This window comes from Pelobates fuscus, chromosome 10 (genome assembly GCF_036172605.1).
Source record: "Pelobates fuscus isolate aPelFus1 chromosome 10, aPelFus1.pri, whole genome shotgun sequence".
Taxonomy (NCBI): Eukaryota; Metazoa; Chordata; class Amphibia; order Anura; family Pelobatidae; genus Pelobates; species Pelobates fuscus.
Genome location: NC_086326.1, coordinates 43,232,088 through 43,252,331, shown reverse-complemented (window position 1 = coordinate 43,252,331; position 20,244 = coordinate 43,232,088). Strand labels below are relative to the sequence as shown.

The 20,244-nt window shown below is 41.5% G+C and overlaps 1 protein-coding gene across 3 annotated transcripts in view; it reads left to right on the top strand.

Moving 5' to 3' along the window:
* ATE1 (arginyltransferase 1) overlaps positions 1 to 20,244 on the top strand; it is a 74,809-nt gene that overhangs the window by 13,705 nt on the left and 40,860 nt on the right. For 2 of the 3 annotated variants that reach the window (XM_063433742.1, XM_063433741.1), the window contains exons 4-7: positions 1,078 to 1,181; positions 3,287 to 3,532; positions 5,389 to 5,609; positions 15,075 to 15,203. In XM_063433742.1, the coding sequence (XP_063289812.1) occupies positions 1,078 to 1,181; positions 3,287 to 3,532; positions 5,389 to 5,609; positions 15,075 to 15,203 (700 nt within the window). Of the gene's footprint in view, positions 1 to 1,077; positions 1,182 to 3,286; positions 3,533 to 5,388; positions 5,610 to 15,074; positions 15,204 to 18,366; positions 18,496 to 20,244 lie in introns of all 3 variants that reach the window. The other variant, XM_063433740.1, reaches the window with a different exon arrangement.

The window sequence follows — 20,244 nt, the reverse complement described above, 5'->3', positions numbered from 1 at the left end:
ATAGTGTCACAACGTAATAATACTAATAGGAATAAATGTTGAAAGTGTGCAAGAAATATACACTTTTTATTATATGTAGCAAAAATTGAACAGTTTGTCCAGCAGGTGTCACTATTCAAATGCTGCATATAGAACTCAAAATGATTCTACAAAAATAGCATCACTACATGAAGTATATTTGTAAGGGAGGTGGTACATTACAGCATGAGCCGCCTTCTTGATTACTAGAAGAAGCATGTATTACATGTACTATACTGAAATGTGTCATAGTCCAAACACATTTGGGGGATTTAACAACATAAGTCAAAATAGATATTTAGGGATGAGGGGGGAGAGGGGGAGAATCTCATTAAAGGAATATTCGAATATAAATATATCTCTGCAATTTTTATATATTTTTTTGTTGTTGTTCATATATAACTATAGATATATTCCTCCCCATTAAGAAAAAGTTAAACTTGCCCGTTCTCTAGCAGGCAGAGTTTTCTAAGATCAATCTGCCTTCCATGTAGTTTTCAAACCCTGAGTCACTGAGGATAAACTCCACGATCCACTAATCTAATGCTTCTCCATGAGAAACATTGCATTCACACTTCATCTGGAGTTGTGGTCAACATGCTCTGATGTTTTTTTTTTTTTGTCTTCTTTGTGAGAAACTGGAGACTGCCGGCAGACGGCAATGCTTTATACTGGCCTTAATGGGTACTCGATTATGAGCAGGGATCTAAAAAAAAATCTCAACCCCTAAAAGTCTTAACGTAAACATTGGTACTCTTGCTGAAACTGAATGCAAGTTAGTGAGAAATTGAGTGTTCAGGTAGGCACGGTCATTCGCAGCCAGTGGAGATGTGGCTGGCATAAACATTAAAGTGATTTAATTCCTAAGTGGTAGAGATTTGAGCAATGAGTCTATACTCTATGCACCAAAACCACTTCATTAAGCTGAAGTGGCTCTGGTTCCTAGACTGTCCATTAATTCAGTAGTTCTGCTTTTCAGAGGTCATCAGCGATATTTAGAAAAAAAATAATAATTTCACAGAGCAGGGAAAAAATATTTTCTAATTCTATTTTATTTAGGTTGGCAGCATTAAACTTTCAACCAAACAAATCTCACAAGAAAGTACTAAAGAAAATTAGAAAGTTTATTCAGACTGGAGAAATGTCTCATTCAACAAGTGATGGTAAGGAAACACTTTCAGTATGGCCATATGGTCTGTTTTTCTCAAAATTATTATTATTCTTTTTATTTTTTTTAAACTCCTCTCAAAGCGGTTCCCTGGCCTGGTCTTTTTGTATAATGATGTCCTGTAGCTTTTTGTTATAACTGTACATTTAACTGTAGTTAATTTCCCCTGGGATATTGTTTCAAATTCTTCAGTGTTGTTTTTTTTTTGTTTTGTTTCTTTTTTTATTTGCCACATGTGCTTACCAGGGCTTAACATTTGTAGTCCTCTGCTACTAGCCAGGCCTTAAAAGTTACTTGCCACTATAAGCCATAGTATGCATAGTGGTGAATCTATATTGGACATTTTGATCCCTGTGCACCTCTTGCACTTTAACTACAACATATATCTGCAAACATGCCAAAAGATGATCTCCCGGATCTATGGGTTTAATTAGAATGCCAAGGCTGATTTGATTAATTCTGAGGTTGAAAAATGCAGTCTACTAATGGAATAAAAAGAAGAAAGCACCAAAATATTTTGCAAATAATACACAATAAATCATGCAGCACTAAACACACAATTTGCTATTATCCAGGCATAATATTCCACAAAACGGACTAATTGTCCAAATCTGTATTGAAGTTACATTTTATAAATGTATAAATTAGTGGACCTCAAATACCCTCCTTTTATATATGGAGGAAACTGGTCTTTTCACACCTGCTATGCTATTCAGTATATATTAACATAATCACACTCATTAGATTGGTATTGTATGACAACTAATATCAGGACATATTTTATTCATTAATATAAAAGAGCATTCAATGGGTGACTTCCATCCGGTTTGTGTGGATAGGGTTACTGTACGATAAGATATCCTGGGATAGATAACCCATTCACCCTTTGCCAAGCTTCTAAGCTTTTCTGTTCCTCCCTCCTGATGTTCATTGTTTCACCAATAACTTCTGAGATTTATTTACTGAAATACAGTAAATTGAAAACTGAAATACAAAAAATAGCAAAAGTTGGATAGTATTCCAAGTCAACTATTGTTTCCTAGATTTTGTCTTTCGGTTTTCACTGTAATTTGATGTTTGGTAAATCTACTTTGCTGTGCTTCCCGATCATGTAAACAAGAAAGGGTTTCCGGGACAGGAAAAGATAAGTTACCAGCTCGTTACTTCTGAACGCTGGCAGCTGAACTATAAGTTGCGTAAACGCTGCTCTGCCAACAAAGCTGTACGGTGCAGAGGATTATGGAATGTAGTTAGCTTTTTCGAAAAGTACAATAAAAACTACATTTAAAATGTACTAATTCCTGTTCCTAATTTAAGGCCTGGAAATGTATTACAAATGCAGGAACTTCAAATGTGCATATCTTTTTGTTTTGAATTGGTTGTATGTGCATATTTTTTTTTTTTTTAAATGCTTTGTCTGTTGAGTGCCTTGAAAATAAAATAATTTCCATGCATTCCGGCATGGAGTGTATAAAGCAATTTAACCTACTGAACTGCTTACGTTTTTTTTTTTTTTTTCCTTTTTTTTTCCATTTTACAAGTAGGGCATATTTCAATAGAAATTGGCACATTTGTAAGAGAACCTGAATGACAGCCCACTGGCCGTCATTTAGACAACTGGTCCTGTGTCTTCCTGGTAGTTTGCCGGAATTCTGTAATTGGACAGCCACAGAAAGTCTGGGACAGAATGGGGAGGACTTACAAAGGCTGCAGATAAGAGATCTGTGGTTTTGCAAGGAATTTTAGATATACCCCAGCGGGGAGAAAAATGCATAATTAAATGCATGCATGATTTCATTGGGGATATATCTTCTAAATTATAATAAATTAAATAAATATGTTCCATTCGAGTATTTAACCTTATCTAGAGTTTGTCATGTTTGTTCCGTTTAGTAATAAAGTCCGGTGGAGTGTGATTTTTCGCCATGCAATCTAATAAATCTAATGTTCCTGCTGATTGCTCCACCTTTAGAACATTTGCTCCAGGATAGCTCTTTGCCCACAACCTTATGAGTAGAGTAAAATTGAGCTGACTGGTGATAACATGTGAACTGCTGGTTTCATTTATTTATTTTTCCTTTTTTTTTTTTTTTCTCAAAGGGACTGTTGGAGAACCAATGGATTCTCAGGCGGATAGCCCAGTTTCCTACAATGTATCCATTCCAGAAAAGCCTGAAATCTCGAAAGAGGAACTAAAACCACTGTATACCGAACTAGAGGAATCTGAGCGCGATCAGGATGAGAAAGTTTTACAGTCACAAAGTGACTCTGGCGTTAATGACCAAAAGGCGGATTGCATACAAAGTGCTAAAGATCAGACTATAGTCACCTCAATTCCAAAACCAGGTTAACTAGCAACAACTATATGTGTTTTTTGTTTTTTTCCCTTCTTTATACAATAATATGATTATATGACAAAAAAGCCACAGAAGTCATGTTGGTGGGCTGCTTAACTACCGCAGAATTTTTTTTTGAAAACTGTAATGTCTGTGTCTCAGCTTTGCTAATGTCATTGAGCTGTAATCTTAACAAGAAATGTTTATCTACATGTTTGTAATTTGGCTAGCACAATGTATACACAAAATGATATGTTGTGTAATGGGCCATGGTGTCCCATGTGCATACTAGATGGTACACTTTAAAGTGCTTTACAATATCGGGGTGTAATAGGTAACTCAAAAAACTGCATGTAGTGAATTAACATCAATAAAATGTTAGAGCCAGTGAAATACTTACATTAGTATGTGGCGTAATTTGGCCTGCATGTGTTTTCTCCCAAGTTCCTTGTAGCTGTCTTTGTTGATAGCTGTTGTGATTGGCACTGTAGCTCCGACCATTGTCTATGAAGGTCAGGCATAGGAAAAATGAACAAGACCTAGTAACCCCTACTTTGTCTTACGTTTTTAGTTCAAAATGAATGGGGAAAAAAAGACAGAGTAGGAAAGGGAAGTACCGCGTGACAGTGCTGCTTTTAAGTTTGAGATTAATTTTGAATTCACCTTGAATTTTCACCTTAGTGAATAACTCTGTAAATGATGTTCTTAGTCTTCCTGAATACATGCCACATCTGAATTAACACTCCGGTCACATCACTATTTGAGAGCATCTCCATAATTTACCAGATTTTTGTTTTGTGGTGTTTTTTTGTTTTTTTTTCACGTTATTCATTACTCCTCAATATTGTACAGACGTTTATTGAAAAGATCACAGAAAGGTTTTGAGGACCGGTCCACTTAATCATTTAGCGAAATATGTCACTTGTGCCAGAGAATTTAGAGCACTTTATTGTTTAGCTTGAATAATTGTCATATACCTTTTTTGGGACAATTTTCAATAGTTTATGTTAAATTCCAAAGAATGTGCCTTTCACATACAGAATTTTTTTAAGTAACGTTAAATATAAAAAAACAAAGTTTTTTTTGTGTTCAAATGTTCATGCTCCTGACTGTGTCTACAATTACTGGGCCGTCCTTGTAATACATTTATTTGTAATCCAGCTGTGGGAAAGATTCTTCTTGCAGTAGCTTCGCCTCTGTTGAAGTTATCAGTTCTGATGACTTTTATCTAATCCATTACTTCTCTTAAAGGAACATTGGAGACATAGGGTGCAATTGCCATGCTCCACCAAAGCCATGTTTAGAGAGAAACCTTGCATGCCTCTCGACAATTTCAGTGTTGTCTTGGTGTGCATGACCGTGCCAAATGTGAAGACCTCTGAAAATAGAAACTAGATCCTTTAGTGGCTGTCCGTCACTAGGAGAATGGTTTAGACAAGCTGTAAACATTGTCAAACATAAGGAACAGCAGCATCTTTGTACCAATCCCCTTTCGGTGCTAGTATATAAACATAGTTTAACCCCTTAAGGACCAAACTTCTGGAATAAAAGGGAATCATGACATGTCACACATGTCATGTGTCCTTAAGGGGTTAAAAATGGTTCTGCAGCTTAGAATGTACCTTTAATAATATTTTGGGTACAATGTTTAAATCTCTTAAGATATAGCTCAAGGTAGCACTTAAAAACTTCCAAATGTTGTGATATTTTACTATTTTGTAAATGATTTTAAAAAGCCATATATAAGTGGAAACTGCTTTTACTATATGCTTGTTATGTGATGTGGTATAATGCGGTGAGACACATTGACTTTTAATCTGTGTATATATTATAGTCCTTTCTCATGTGTATGCTGTTTTCCAATAGGGAAAGGAGCCGATGCAAATAAGCCACCCTGCCGGAAAGCCAAAGATATTCGCAAGGAACGTCGCATGCAGAAACTGTTACTTCAGCAATCCAATAATACCTGCTTGTCACAAGAGTCCCCTGTCATCAAACCCCCAAAACCTCAGAACATCAGTTGCAGCAAGACTTTAGAGGAGTTCCTCTCCGTGACACAGTCAGAACCCACAGCTCACACTCTGGAGGTACAATCATATATGTATTGTGTTCAGCCTTGGTGTTTGTTGTGTGGATCTCCATAGAACTACTAAAAGGGTTGCTTTTCTGAACAGGAAAACTAGGATGATTGTGTAAGATTTAATTTGAGTAGAGACTTCGTCTGGCATGTCTTCTTTATGTTAGAAGCTTCACTCTCCCCTTCCTCAGGTGAGCAGAGTAAATTCCACAGTTGGAAAGCGATAGGAATCCCCATTGCAAGGGGCAGGTGCTGGGTTGTTAGCTTTGTTTAAATAAGCTTTTGTTGTATAGCTGTGTAAACTGTGTAGCCACACAGACAAGCCTATAGCTGTCATCCAATTATTGTACTTGTACTCTGTGCCATTCCCGTTTATTATCTCAGGATTCGGCCAATCAATTACAGCTGCTCCTGGTCCGGTGTGAAGCTGGGCATAGCTCTGCCTTTTCCATATTGTCATTGGAGGCTGGGCTTCAGGCTGCTAGGGACCAAGAATATCTCCTAAATGTTAAGTAAACCATTTAGTAGTGGGTCCCAACACCTGCAGACTCAATTCATAATAACCACTTCACTTCACCAGATTTTGTAACACTGGGTAAGCAAATTCATTCTGAGAAGTGTGTTGTTAGGCCCCTGTTAAATCACATAATCAAGTAAGCCATTCCGGTGATAAGACCTAATGCCATCAGTCAGCTGTGCACCAATCTGCTTTAAAGCTGCATAGGTAATGCATTGATTCATTGCAAAAAAAGTATTTATTCTAGTGATGTTATTAGACTTCCAGAATAAATTCCGTTCTACATTCCAGTGGGAAAAAAGGGACACTATAGGCATCCCAACGACTTCAGCTCATTGAAATGGTCTGGGTGCAATGTCCCTGTCCTTTTAACCCTGCAATTGTAATTATTATTTTAAGGGTGGTTAGGTGACTTTCAGTTGCCTAACTGATAGACGTCCTCACTCGGTGCATGAGGACATCCAACGTCATCCAAAACCCCATAGGAAAGCATTGATTCAGTGCTTTCCTATGGGGTTGTCCTAATGTGAGTGCAGTGCTTGCTGCGCATGCACATTAGGTCCCCCTGCTGGCTGATGGCGAAGGAGGTAACTATAGTGCTTGGAAAACAACTTTGTTTTCCTAATATTATAGTTTTCTTTACTTAACTTTAAAAGAAGCACTATAGTGTTAGGAATAATAACTATGCTGTAGTGCCCTACTCCCTATTTAGCTTTAGCCAGCCCCCATATAAATGTTTGGGTTTTTTAAAATTCGGTTTTACTTGCCTTTTTTCCAGCGCCAAGACTCCTTGGTGCAGTTGCAAAGTTAACCTCTCGCGATTTCATCATGGAGGTGTAACTTCCTTGGCGATCATCCAGGCCAATGCTCATCATAGAGGAGCATTGGGTTCGAAGTGCGTGCCGAGTGCTGCAAGCACTTCTTATTAAATGCGTCTCATAGTCGAGTATTGAATTCAATGCTTTTCTATGAGCTGAGTTTGGTCACATGACAGAGTTTCACTCTGCTTATGCACAGGAAACCAGCCACTAGAGGTCTGTTTAACGCTCTCATAACCTGCAACTACAGGACCTCTGCCCCCAGACCACTACATTGAGGTTAAGTAGTCTGGGCTCATTCAGTGGTCCTTTAACCCCTTAAGGACACATGACATGTGTGACATGTCATGATTCCCTTTTATTGCAGAAGTTTGGTCCTTAAGGCGTTAAAGGAACACTCTGGTCATGGTAACAACTTCATAGAAATTCAGTTGTTAAGGTTCTAGGTCCATGGCGCACGCCCTTTTACCTTCACTGTTCACAAATAGTTTAACCCCCGATCTCAACCCATCAGTGGCTCCCCATTCATAAAAACAGATTGAGAAAAATATATGTAAATTTTTCAAGCCATTTTGTGAATGGGGAGCCACTGACTGGTTGAGAATGTCAGCAGACCGCTCTAATCTTCTAATCTAGTCAGTGGCATCCCTCCAGGCTTCCCAGAAAGCAGATGTTTGAGGGGGGCAGTGTGTTCCAGCGCAGCAGAGGTTGTAACTTTGTGGTTAAACCGTTTTTGAATGGTTTAACCCATAAAGGTAAACCAGCACCAGGAACTTCCTTGTAATTAAGTTATGGTGCCCGGAGTGTTCCTTTAACCCCTTAAGGACACGTGACATGTCATGATTCCCTTTTATTCCAGAAGTTTGGTCCTTAAGGGGTTAAGTAAGAAGCACCGTTGACCAGCATGGTCGTCAAAACCTTTAGTTCAACTTGACCAAGGTAAACTGTTGTCTGTGGTTTATTCTAATTAGATTAGCTTAATGAACAGAGGTTACATGCCAGATGAGAGTTATTAACATGGCGATGTGTGAGAAGCAGCTGATGTAGTAGGATTTGTGTCTTAATGTTTGCATAACACTTTTCCTGCCAGGATACACAGAAATTCTAACGGCTATATGAAACCTAAATACTACTATCCCCCTTTAATGACATTTTTAAGTTAAATCTAACCCTTTAGTTTAAATTTTTCACTGCAGTGACCACCAGGAGGCGCTCTCTTACCATTCAACTCTTGTTTTGCTCTGTAAAAGCTGTTTTCATCACTCCTGTTTTATGATGAAGCTTTACTGCATTTGTCTGCTGCTGTAAGGGACTACCAGCTTTACTTATTCTCTTTACTGACTTTATTTGCTTTGATTTAAAAACAAAATAATAATTTGTGACTTATGCTTGTTCAGACCGCATTGATTCTGCCCTGTGTAGTATCTGTTATATAGAATGATTTTTAGACTTTTATTTTTTATTTTTCTTATATTCAACCCAGTAAAATGATAAAATAGACACGTTTTATTGTTCATCCTTCCAAGGTAGATAAAATGAGTACCATTAAATTGGGTAATAGAAACAACCCCTGGATGTTGGGCTAAGGTAACATCCCCAGGACGTACTTGAAAACCAGAGTAATCTGAATGTACCTTTCCTGGTTAAATACTTTGGTGGTGGTGTTATTATTATTGTCCTTTGCAAATCTGTTATTTGCCTAATAAAATCTCCTTTTATTCCTGCAAAATAAATGTGTTTTAAATTAAAAGATTCATAATAGGTTTATTCGTATAGTAAATACTAGTAAAAATAAATACATCTGTGGGAAGGACATAAATATATATTTTTAGTTATCTTCCCGTTTATTTTCTTGAAATATTCTATACATCAGTTTTAAAAAAAAAATCCCCAATAGATAATTATTTTAATCTAACCAAGCTAAAGTAAGTTTAACTATACAGAACAGTTTTTTAGAGGGAGGTTAGAGTTGCTTTCGATTTTTTTTTTTGTAATGTTACAGGTATTTAGGTGCCTGCATTTGGGCTTGGTTTTAAGGTTTGTTTAAATTAAAACTACAAGCACCATAACTAAATCTGTCCTGTCTCTCCCCCCCCAATACTCATAGAGCACCTATCTAACTGAGTTGAAGGCTCCATGCTAAGCCCTAGCTCACTGGCTGAGAGTGTTAGCAGATTGCTCAGCCAACTAGCTAAACCCTGCGCCATTGGACCTAGCTCAGACAGAGAGCCCCTGTCAAACCCCCAGTAAGAAGTCCAGCCATTGTAAAAGGCTTTGACTAATTCTAATAGAGAGGCGCCCGGGTATTCTTGACACCATAACCACAATACTACTCCTTTACAAAGGACGGTCCAAGTACCATGCAATTACAAGCTATATACGGTGCTTGGAAGCGGTCCATTAAAAAATAACTTTTAAATCCTTGCCTTTTTATGGTTTTTCATCTCAAAGAGTTACTCTCCAAGTATCATAACCACTACAGTCCTCTCTAGTGGTTATGATGCCAGTAGCATCCTGGTCTGGTTCACTGGTAGTTGTGCAAACTGTATAGCAACAGTTTTCCCCCTTACCTGGTTCTGCACCATGCTCCCAATTAGGAAGAGTATAGCTTTTCCATTGATCCATCCAAACACAAGCAACACATCTTGCAAGTGAAGGCTACTGACTCGAACAAAGTGCTGCAGAATAAGTTGGTGCTATTTAAATGACAATAATAACCCTCTCAGAATGCCTTGTGTGCTCACAACTCACAAGTCCCTGGATAGCTCAGTACTTCAGCTATTCTTCCCCATAGAATACAAGTGTAAAAAGGATGGAGCTGAGATGCTGGAGATCAAGATGATGATCTTTGAAATGGCAAGGTTTTAAAAGTTTACTTTTTAGTGATGGGTTCCTAGCACCTTAAAGGAACACTCTGGGCACCAATACAACTTTAATGCATTTGATAGGTTTTGGCCTCAACGATATAATGTATTTTTCTGCATGCTCAAACCTTTATAATTTTTTTCACTGAATAGATAAATGTTTGCAGAATGCTGCACTAAAAGCCTGCCTCTTTAGCCACTCCCCCTCATGCCAAAATTACTTCCTTATCATACAGTATGAGCCCCAACAGCATTGAGTGAGCGTTTTTTAAGTCATAACCTGGCTGCAGACAGTCAGATAAACTACAAACAGCCAGTGATATAATTACTATGTGTCTCCCTGCGTGTCCTCCCCTTCTAAAGCAGGTTGTTTTGTTGTTCAGATGATTCTGTACGGCCAGTGGCTTAGCTGTGTGTATGTGTATGTATATATATATATATCATTTTTTAAAATCACAATTTAGTGGATATACCGTATTTTTCGCTCCATAAGACGCACCTCACCATAAGACGCACCTAGTTTTTAGAGGAAGAAACCCAGAAAAAAAAATATTCTGAACAAACTGTCCCATAGTGTTTCTTACTATGGGACAGTTTGTACAGAATATTTTTTTTCTCCCCTGTTCCATAGTGTCCCCCCTCCCATAGTCTTCTCCTCTCTCCCATAGTCTTCACTCCCCCTCCCCATAGTCTTCATCCACCCCCTCCCCATAGTCTTCATCCACCCCCTCCCCATAGTCTTCATCCACCCCCTCCCCATAGACTTCATCCACCGCCTCCCCATAGACTTCATCCACCCCCTCCCCATAGACTTCATCCACCCCCTCCCCATAGACTTCATCCACCCCCTCCCCATAGACTTCATCCACCCCCTCCCCATAGACTTCATCCACCCCCTCCCCATAGACTTCATCCACCCCCTCCCCATAGACTTCATCCACCCCCTCCCCATAGACTTCATCCACCCCCTCCCCATAGACTTCATCCACCCCCTCCCCATAGACTTCATCCACCCCCTCCCCATAGACTTCATCCACCCCCTCCCCATAGACTTCATCCACCCCCTCCCCATAGACTTCATCCACCCCCTCCCCATAGACTTCATCCACCCCCTCCCCATAGACTTCATCCACCCCCTCCCCATAGACTTCATCCACCCCCTCCCCATAGACTTCATCCACCCCCTCCCCATAGACTTCATCCACCCCCCTCCCCATAGACTTCATCCACCCCCCTCCCCATAGACTTCATCCACCCCCCTCCCCATAGACTTCATCCACCCCCCTCCCCATAGACTTCATCCACCCCCCTCCCCATAGACTTCATCCACCCCCCTCCCCATAGACTTCATCCACCCCCCTCCCCATAGACTTCATCTCCCCCCCTCCCCATAGACTTCATCTCCCCCCCTCCCCATAGACTTCATCTCCCCCCCTCCCCATAGACTTCATCTCCCCCCCTCCCCATAGACTTCATCTCCCCCCTCCCCATAGACTTCATCTCCCCCCTCCCCATAGACTTCATCCCCCCCCCCTCCCCATAGACTTCATCTCCCCCCCTCCCCATAGACTTCATCTCCCCCCCTCCCCATAGACTTCATCTCCCCCCCTCCCCATAGACTTCATCTCCCCCCCTCCCCATAGACTTCATCTCCCCCCCTCCCCATAGACTTCATCTCCCCCCCTCCCCATAGACTTCATCTCCCCCCCTCCCCATAGACTTCATCTCCCCCCCTCCCCATAGACTTCATCTCCCCCCCTCCCCATAGACTTCATCTCCCCCCCTCCCCATAGACTTCATCTCCCCCCCCTCCCCATAGACTTCATCTCCCCCCCTCCCCATAGACTTCATCTTCCCCCCTCCCCATAGACTTCATCTTCCCCCCTCCCCATAGACTTCATCTTCCCCCCTCCCCATAGACTTCATCTTCCCCCCTCCCCATAGACTTCATCTCCCCCCTCCTCATAGACTTCATCTCCCCCCCTCCCCATAGACTTCATCCCCCCCCCCTCCCCATAGACTTCATCCCCCCCCTCCCCATAGACTTCATCTCCCCCCCTCCCCATAGAATTCATCCCCCCCCTCCCTATAGACTTCATCCCCCCCCCTCCCTATAGACTTCATCTCCCCCCTCCCCATAGACTTCATCTCCCCCCCTCCCCATAGACTTCATCTCCCCCCCTCCCCATAGACTTCATCTCCCCCCCTCCCCATAGACTTCATCTCCCCCCCTCCCCATAGACTTCATCTCCCCCCCTCCCCATAGACTTCATCTCCCCCCCTCCCCATAGACTTCATCTCCCCCCCTCCCCATAGACTTCATCTCCCCCCCTCCCCATAGACTTCATCTCCCCCCCTCCCCATAGACTTCATCTCCCCCCTCCCCATAGACTTCATCTCCCCCCCTCCCCATAGACTTCATCTCCCCCCCTCCCCATAGACTTCATCTCCCCCCCTCCCCATAGACTTCATCTCCCCCCCTCCCCATAGACTTCATCTCCCCCCCTCCCCATAGACTTCATCTCCCCCCCTCCCCATAGACTTCATCTCCCCCCCTCCCCATAGACTTCATCTCCCCCCCTCCCCATAGACTTCATCTCCCCCCCTCCCCATAGACTTCATCTCCCCCCTCCCCATAGACTTCATCTCCCCCCTCCCCATAGACTTCATCTCCCCCCCTCCCCATAGACTTCATCTCCCCCCCCTCCCCATAGACTTCATCTCCCCCCCTCCCCATAGACTTCATCTCCCCCCCCTCCCCATAGACTTCATCTCCCCCCCCTCCCCATAGACTTCATCTCCCCCCCCCTCCCCATAGACTTCATCTCCCCCCCCTCCCCATAGACTTCATCTCCCCCCCCTCCCCATAGACTTCATCTCCCCCCCCTCCCCATAGACTTCATCTCCCCCCCTCCCCATAGACTTCATCTCCCCCCCCTCCCCATAGACTTCATCTCCCCCCCCTCCCCATAGACTTCATCTCCCCCCCTCCCCATAGACTTCATCTCCCCCCCCCATAGACTTCGTCTCCCCCCCCCATAGACTTCATCCCCCCCCCTCCCCATAGACTTCATCTCCCCCCCTCCCCATAGACTTCCATCTCCCCCCCCTCCCCATAGACTTCAACTCCCCCCCTCCCCATAGACTTCATCTCCCCCCTTCCCCATAGACTTCATCTCCCCCCCTCCCCATAGACTTCATCTCCCCCCCCTCCCCATAGACTTCATCTCCCCCCCTCCCCATAGACTTCATCTCCCCCCCCCTCCCCATAGACTTCATCTCCCCCCCCATCCCCATAGACTTCATCTCCCCCCCTCCCCATAGACTTCATCTCCCCCCCCTCCCCATAGACTTCATCTCCCCCCCCTCCCCATAGACTTCATCTCCCCCCCTCCCCATAGACTTCATCTCCCCCCCTCCCCATAGACTTCATCTCCCCCCTCCCCATAGACTTCATCTCCCCCCTCCCCATAGACTTCATCTCCCCCCCCTCCCCATAGACTTCATCTCCCCCCCTCCCCATAGACTTCATCTCCCCCCCTCCCCATAGACTTCATCTCCCCCCTCCCCATAGACTTCATCTCCCCCCCTCCCCATAGACTTCATCTCCCCCCCTCCCCATAGACTTCATCTCCCCCCCTCCCCATAGACTTCATCTCCCCCCCTCCCCATAGACTTCATCTCCCCCCCCTCCCCATAGACTTCATCTCCCCCCCCTCCCCATAGACTTCATCTCCCCCCCCTCCCCATAGACTTCATCTCCCCCCCTCCCCATAGACTTCATCTCCCCCCCTCCCCATAGACTTCATCTCTCCCCCCCTCCCCATAGACTTCATCTCTCCCCCCCCTCCCCATAGACTTCATCTCTCCCCCCCCTCCCCATAGACTTCATCTCTCCCCCCCCTCCCCATAGACTTCATCTCTCCCCCCCCTCCCCATAGACTTCATCTCTCCCCCCCCTCCCCATAGACTTCATCTCTCCCCCCCCCTCCCCATAGACTTCATCTCTCTCCCCCCCCCCTCCCCATAGACTTCATCCCCCTCCCCATATTCTTCTCTCCCATACTGTCCCCCTCCCCTTGTCCCATAATTACTTACCTGTCTTGTAGCGTTGGCCGGCAGCACAGGGCGCACCGCGGTAGTGGAACTTGAATTTCATGTTCCGGTTTCCGGTGGGACTGAAAGGAAGTGAGCACTCAGCTTGTGCACACTTCCTTTCAGTCCCGCCGGAAACCGGAACATGAAATTCAGGTTCCAGTACCGCGGTGCGCCCTGTGCTGCCGGCCAACGCTACAAGACAGGTAAGTATTCGCTCCATAAGACGCACAGACATTTCCCCTCACTTTTGAGGGGAAAAAAAAGTGCGTCTTATGGAGCGAAAAATACGGTACATTCATTTTTCATACTTGTATTTTTTTGTATATATGTGTGTATGTGTGTCTATATATGTATGTGTATATATATATGTATGTGTATATATATATATATATATATATATATATATTTATTATTATTATTATTATTATTTGGTATGGAGTGTTCCTTTAATGAGACCAAAATCTATCAAATGCAGTAAAGTAGTATTGGTGCCCTTACAATAAACTGTAGTGATTATGGTGCTTGGAGTGTCCCTTTAAGAACAGATATGGAAAATGGTAGGATGCCAGTCTTACACAGGCGTTCATAGTGCAAAAGTATGTATGTACTTAAATTCACCCACTAACCTGAGTACCAGGCATTCTGTTCTAGAATTTGGAAACCCAAAGTTCTTTTATGGGATTTGGAATGAAGCCCCTTTATGCTGAATTCTTGAGAATAAAAGGCACTAAAAGTTCCTTTTTTATTTATTTAAACAAAACAAAAAACAAATGTGCATCACACTCAGGATTATGATACATGTGTGTGTTTATCTTGGATCTTACTCACTTAAAAATATCTATTGATGGTTATAGGTTACAAATTTCCATTTAGCGGTTATATTTTCATTACTACATATTTCACTCAACTACAGTTGGATATGGCAATATTTTTTCAGCTGTTTGTGTTAGAAATGTTGGCCTTTGTGCTTGTTTAATTCTTTAATTTGCTGCTTTTATTTCCTTTAATACTTTATCGACATGTTTAATTATGTTTTCTTGATTAGTACATATATATTCTGCACTAGGTTTATGGGTTGTTAATGTAGTTTCTGAAGCCTCTTGCATGTCCACTTCCTACGGCCATAAATGTCTAAACTGAAGATACTGTAATATTCATATCTTTTACTTCCTCTGAAGGTGAGACTTGTCAGGTCTTCTCCTCCCTGTTCCCAGTTCAAGGCAAGTTTTCAGGAGTCCTACCAAGTGTATAAACGCTACCAGATGACCATTCACGGGGACCCACCTTATAAGCCTACCATAAGCCAGGTCAGAAGGAAAGGGGCACTTGCTAACAAATGCACACATACGCCTCTATGGTCTGTTTCTGGGTCTGCCATTATCAGAAGTCTGAGCTCTATGCCAATAGATGGTGTAGAAGCTGTCAAAATGTTGGATAACTTGTAGCTAAGAGGTATACAAATGTGAAGTATTTTTAATACCTGGACTACTTGTCACAGATCTTTCATTCTAGTGTTGTTTTCATTTTTATATAGCGCTGCCAGAATTCTTTTTCAATATTAATTGTTTTGATAGTTTGAGTTTGCGTCTAAACTCATCTGTTTAGGACCTGCTTGTTGGGTCATGTATTCGCTACATCCTCACAATCCTCACATTTTATGAAACCCTGAATAACCCCTTAGTGAGCATTAAAGTGCTTTTAAGTTTCTAGGGGTAATAGTTGTAAGTCTGCCATGTAGAACTGGTTCAGATCACCTTTGTATTTTTTTTTTTTTTTTTTTTTTTTGCTTTTGTTTTCTACATATTTGGATGTTTTTTGCCCACTTACGTTAAAAAGAAAATGAAAAGATAAGTTTGTTGATACACATTTAAATCACCCTTCAACTTTCCCTCAAGAAACACTCCGTACACATTAATATTATTAATAAAACGCCAACAATTTCCATAGCGCTGTACAAAGAGCGGACTGCCAGACATGGAATTGCAAAAGGACGAGCTGGACGCACAGGAACAGAGGAAGAGAGAGTGGGGCAAAGTTGCACAAGAGGTTACAGTAGGATGTATATGAATACATCCTACAAATAGAGCACTTCAGCTTACTGAAGTGCTTTGTGTGTCAAGTGTCATGGTTTTATACAATTTTGTCAACACGCGTTCCCAGTTGTCACAGTCTGGGCGGTTTTCTTCCTCTTGCGTTGGCTCCACAATTCTAGCAGAAATTGCCGGCAGTGCTGGACAAGAGTGCGTCTGCCTTCCCCACTTCTCAATCCGCTGTGATACATCTTGTAGAGAAGCATTGGAAAGCTGCATGCACCTCCCTGTTCTCCGCAAGAAGTCTCTGAATGATCAGTTCTCCAGCACCGACGTCTTGTGTGCGCCAGGGAAATAGGGGAGAAAATGCAATTGCTGCTGAAAGCTTATCTGCAGCTTTTGCAAGCTGTTTTTCATAACCCCCTCCCCCCCCCCCCCTCCCCCCCCAAGAAAACATACAGCTAAATATATATTTTCTATACTAAATAATTAATAAAAGAAAATTCCAGGGAGTATTCCTTTACCATGTAGAGATTTGAAAACCTATATCTTACTCTTAAGTGCGTTATTGTTTATCAGTTTACTGTGAAGTCATATTGATACATAATTTGTGGATCAGTAATGTGAACGTGTAAATTGAGCAAATCATTTTTTTTATTTATATGTTCTGCTTGACAAACTTCTTGGGAAGGGATATTTTGATGCATCGTTTTGATTAGTGGGCTGTGCTTACCTATTTGTGCAATTTGAAATGAGAGAGAGAGTGTTACAAACTTCCACGGGCTATTCAAATGCAGGAAGACATGGAAAGAAAATATAAGGACCAATGGCAGAATTAATCTGTCAAAGGAAACCAGCCTTAAAAATCTGCTACATGCATAGCTGATTAGATCTGAAAATGCAATTAAGCAGATCGTTCGTTCCATACTAACATGGGGACCGGATTGTGGTCCATAAGAGATTACTATCTAGAATGCCCTGATATACCTCTACACTATTATTATTAAGAAGCTAAATGCTTGCTCTCAGAATAAAGCTTTCCATTTTGTTTTAAACATGATTAATATGTTGACTCTTAAAGGGTAAACGTTGTTTATAGCGACTCTGTGATGGTGCCACATTCTAAACAGTAATGTGCCAACAACTTGTGATGCAGTCTATACTTAATCATATATTAAGAGCTGGATGCTGTGGTCTTTAAACATCATTAGTGTTAGTCAAGTTTTGTGGCTGAGGATCATGGGAATTACACTATTAAACATCTTGAAGGCCTCATAAACCTAAGTTGGGTTAAAAACTTCTCTATTCACGCTTTAATGACACTATATATGTACGTTACTTAATTTCTTTTTAGACGTTCCTGTATACTTGTATTTAAGCATCATTGAAATGTTGCTGCTTTAATAAATGTCTTTTAAATGCATAACATATTAAAAGACAGTACAGAAGATTTCCTGGAATGGCTATACCCACTTGGCATGTCATTCATTACTATGATATTTAATTTTATATTCTTCTTGTAAACCTAACAATTGTGTAAAGTTTTTAGTTAAAGAAACAGATGTAGTGAAGTGCTTAGTGTGTGCATAGATATATAGATTGCTGAGTCTTACAGCTCTATGCTGAACAGCCTCTGAGTTTATCTGTTTTGTGTTGTTACACAAATCATGATTTTGGAGCACATAGATTGTTATTATAAATGTTTGTGGTTTTCCATCGTCTGTTGCTCTGTAATTAATTTTACATGAATTGATATTTGTTTCATTCATTTTTTCCCGAACAAAAGAGCCTATTGTACGTACAGTTTCACTCTGGTATTATGTGTATATTTGTTTTGTTATCATACTCCATCTGGGATCCAAATATGTTCTATCTGCACCGTAGAGGAGACCCCCAAATTAAGGCCTTCTCGAGGACAGCTGGTTTCTGAGATTTCCGGACTAAACTAGTAAAGTATTAACCTTTTCCTTTCTCCCTACTACTTGAACAGGCCGTTCAAGTAGCTGATTCTTACTGCCTCCTAATACTTCCTCTGCAAACCGTGTGCTTATGGACCATCTGTCAGTGAAAAATTTAAACACTTACTACAATCAAATATTTGTATTGTGGGTTTCAAGATCCAATAGTGAATGTGTTTCCAAAACCCAAACTGTTAGGAAACTAGTTACAATTTCTTAATGAAGCAATGGGCTATTCTATTGTGTTTCCTTTATCATTAGCATGCTGTATGTTGCCTAGTACAGTCTTGGAATAGTCTGTATTGTCTGTGTGATGTTCCCAGGTGGACTCTGAGCTTGAATGTCTCTGCTACAATGTACACTGGTTTCTTAGATGTTGCAAAGCTTCTTTTATCGTTCAAAGTGTCACACCCCAGTGTTAAGATACTGTTTGCGTGCTATGGCTTATTCCATGTCTGCTTAAATTTCCCTTGCCCCTGAAGGTCAAGTTAGTCCCAGTTTCCATGGAGGATCATGAATTCGTGTCATCCTTCGATTGCTCTGCAGATCTGTTTGCCAAGTACCAGATGAGTGTGCACAAGGATACCCCTAATGAGTGCGGCCCAGAAGAGGTACGCTCCTTACGTGTCTATCTCTGTCTGTTGCATAGTGTCTTACTCCTCCTCCTCTTGACCTTTCGTATTCATATATAATGTCTGAGTTGCACGACTGAGTCACCTGCTAGCCTAAGCAATGCTTTATGGTGGAAACCAACATTTAACGTCCTTCTGTATTTATTGATGTTCTCTTTTAGAACTTGTTCGGTTCATTCTGTAAGATGCCCTCTATAAACTTGCCTGCGGTTTCTCAGTGGATTTTATGGTCACATTTTTTGTTAAAGGCATCCAGATACTAATTTACATGCTCCATATTTCATGTCGCAGTGTAGAGAAATACATCCGTTTAGAATTTCTTAGGTAGAAATGAATAGCCTTGTTCCATCGATGATCAACTATCTAAGAAAACATATAAACCTCTGGGTGATAAATACATTTTCAGAGACCTGCTGCATCAACTTGTGTGATCAGAAAATCTCAGGAAGTAGCAAATTTCGCTTTTTATTGCTTTTTTTAAAACACGAGTCAGAGAAATGTACGTGAGGCCTCTTTCTTCATCTTCCTGAAAGATAACTTGATATATCTCAGCTTCTACAAAATTTCACACATAGAACAGGGTGTATTGTCCATAGTCCTGAATCTGCCATTGTAACAGCAGACAATGGACAATATGCTGTGACCTCACTTTCTGCCATAGGAAGCAACAGCAGTGCTCTGCACTCAAAAACTATCATCCGCTTCGTAAGAGGAGTAGTTGCATAGAGGTGAAATCTTTTGAATGTTTTAACAAATTGCATTTTTATCTATTATTTAATCCTGTGGCTGCCTGTGCTGCTATAGGACAATGCTTTACTCAGCCCATTGGTTAAAAAAAATAAAAAAGTAAAGTTAAACCCGGTGAGTTCTTATGGATTTTGCAATGTACTGCTTTGTGATATATTGGCTGCACCTTTTGTCCTCTGAAGTTAAGTATCCATACACATGTTGACCCTAAATGCTCTGCTGTTTTAGACACTTGAAACAAGTGGGGAGGGTTTTGGCACACACGTTCAAAACTAAAACAAAAATCTGATATTTTTATTTTTTATTTTATTCTTTTCACCTTTGTTCTGATTGCTGTGACCTACAGAGGTTGATTTGAGCAAGTGTATCGGTCTACAATCCAGTGTGAAGCTCTGCATTTGGTTAGTAGATCCACAAAGCAATGATGGCCAAGCTTTGGTAGACCGCTTCCCAAATGTCCTGCTGAGTATGTTGAGAAATGTTTTATTTGCAGTGTTTGAGTCTGTGAAGGCATAAAGCCACTGTGTTCTACAGAAAATAACCACGAAAACCTAGGTTGTGACATTAGAGAACCAAAATGTTCTATCCAGTCTTGCTTACTAATCTTTCCTCCCAAACTATCTTAAATCCCTATTTATACCATTTTTGGGGAACACATATTCATGGTCCCTCAGATGTATCAAGCTCTGTTACTATATACTTTTGTATCTAAAAGTAATATTACCCCCCAAAACAGGAGACAGCTTGTTTAGGATTGTTTCAAATTAGATCAAAATCTGTTGACTATACACTCTGTAGCATATTATTAGAGACACACATGCAGAATTGGCTAGGGATTAGCAAGTCACCAAGTCTGATTTGTCAAGCTTCCTTTTCTCTAAAGGAACACTATAGGGTCAGGAACAAAATTGTGTATTCCTGACTCGATAGTTTTAAATTAACTATTTAGCCTCCATTGCTCCCCTCTTGAATCTAGCAAAA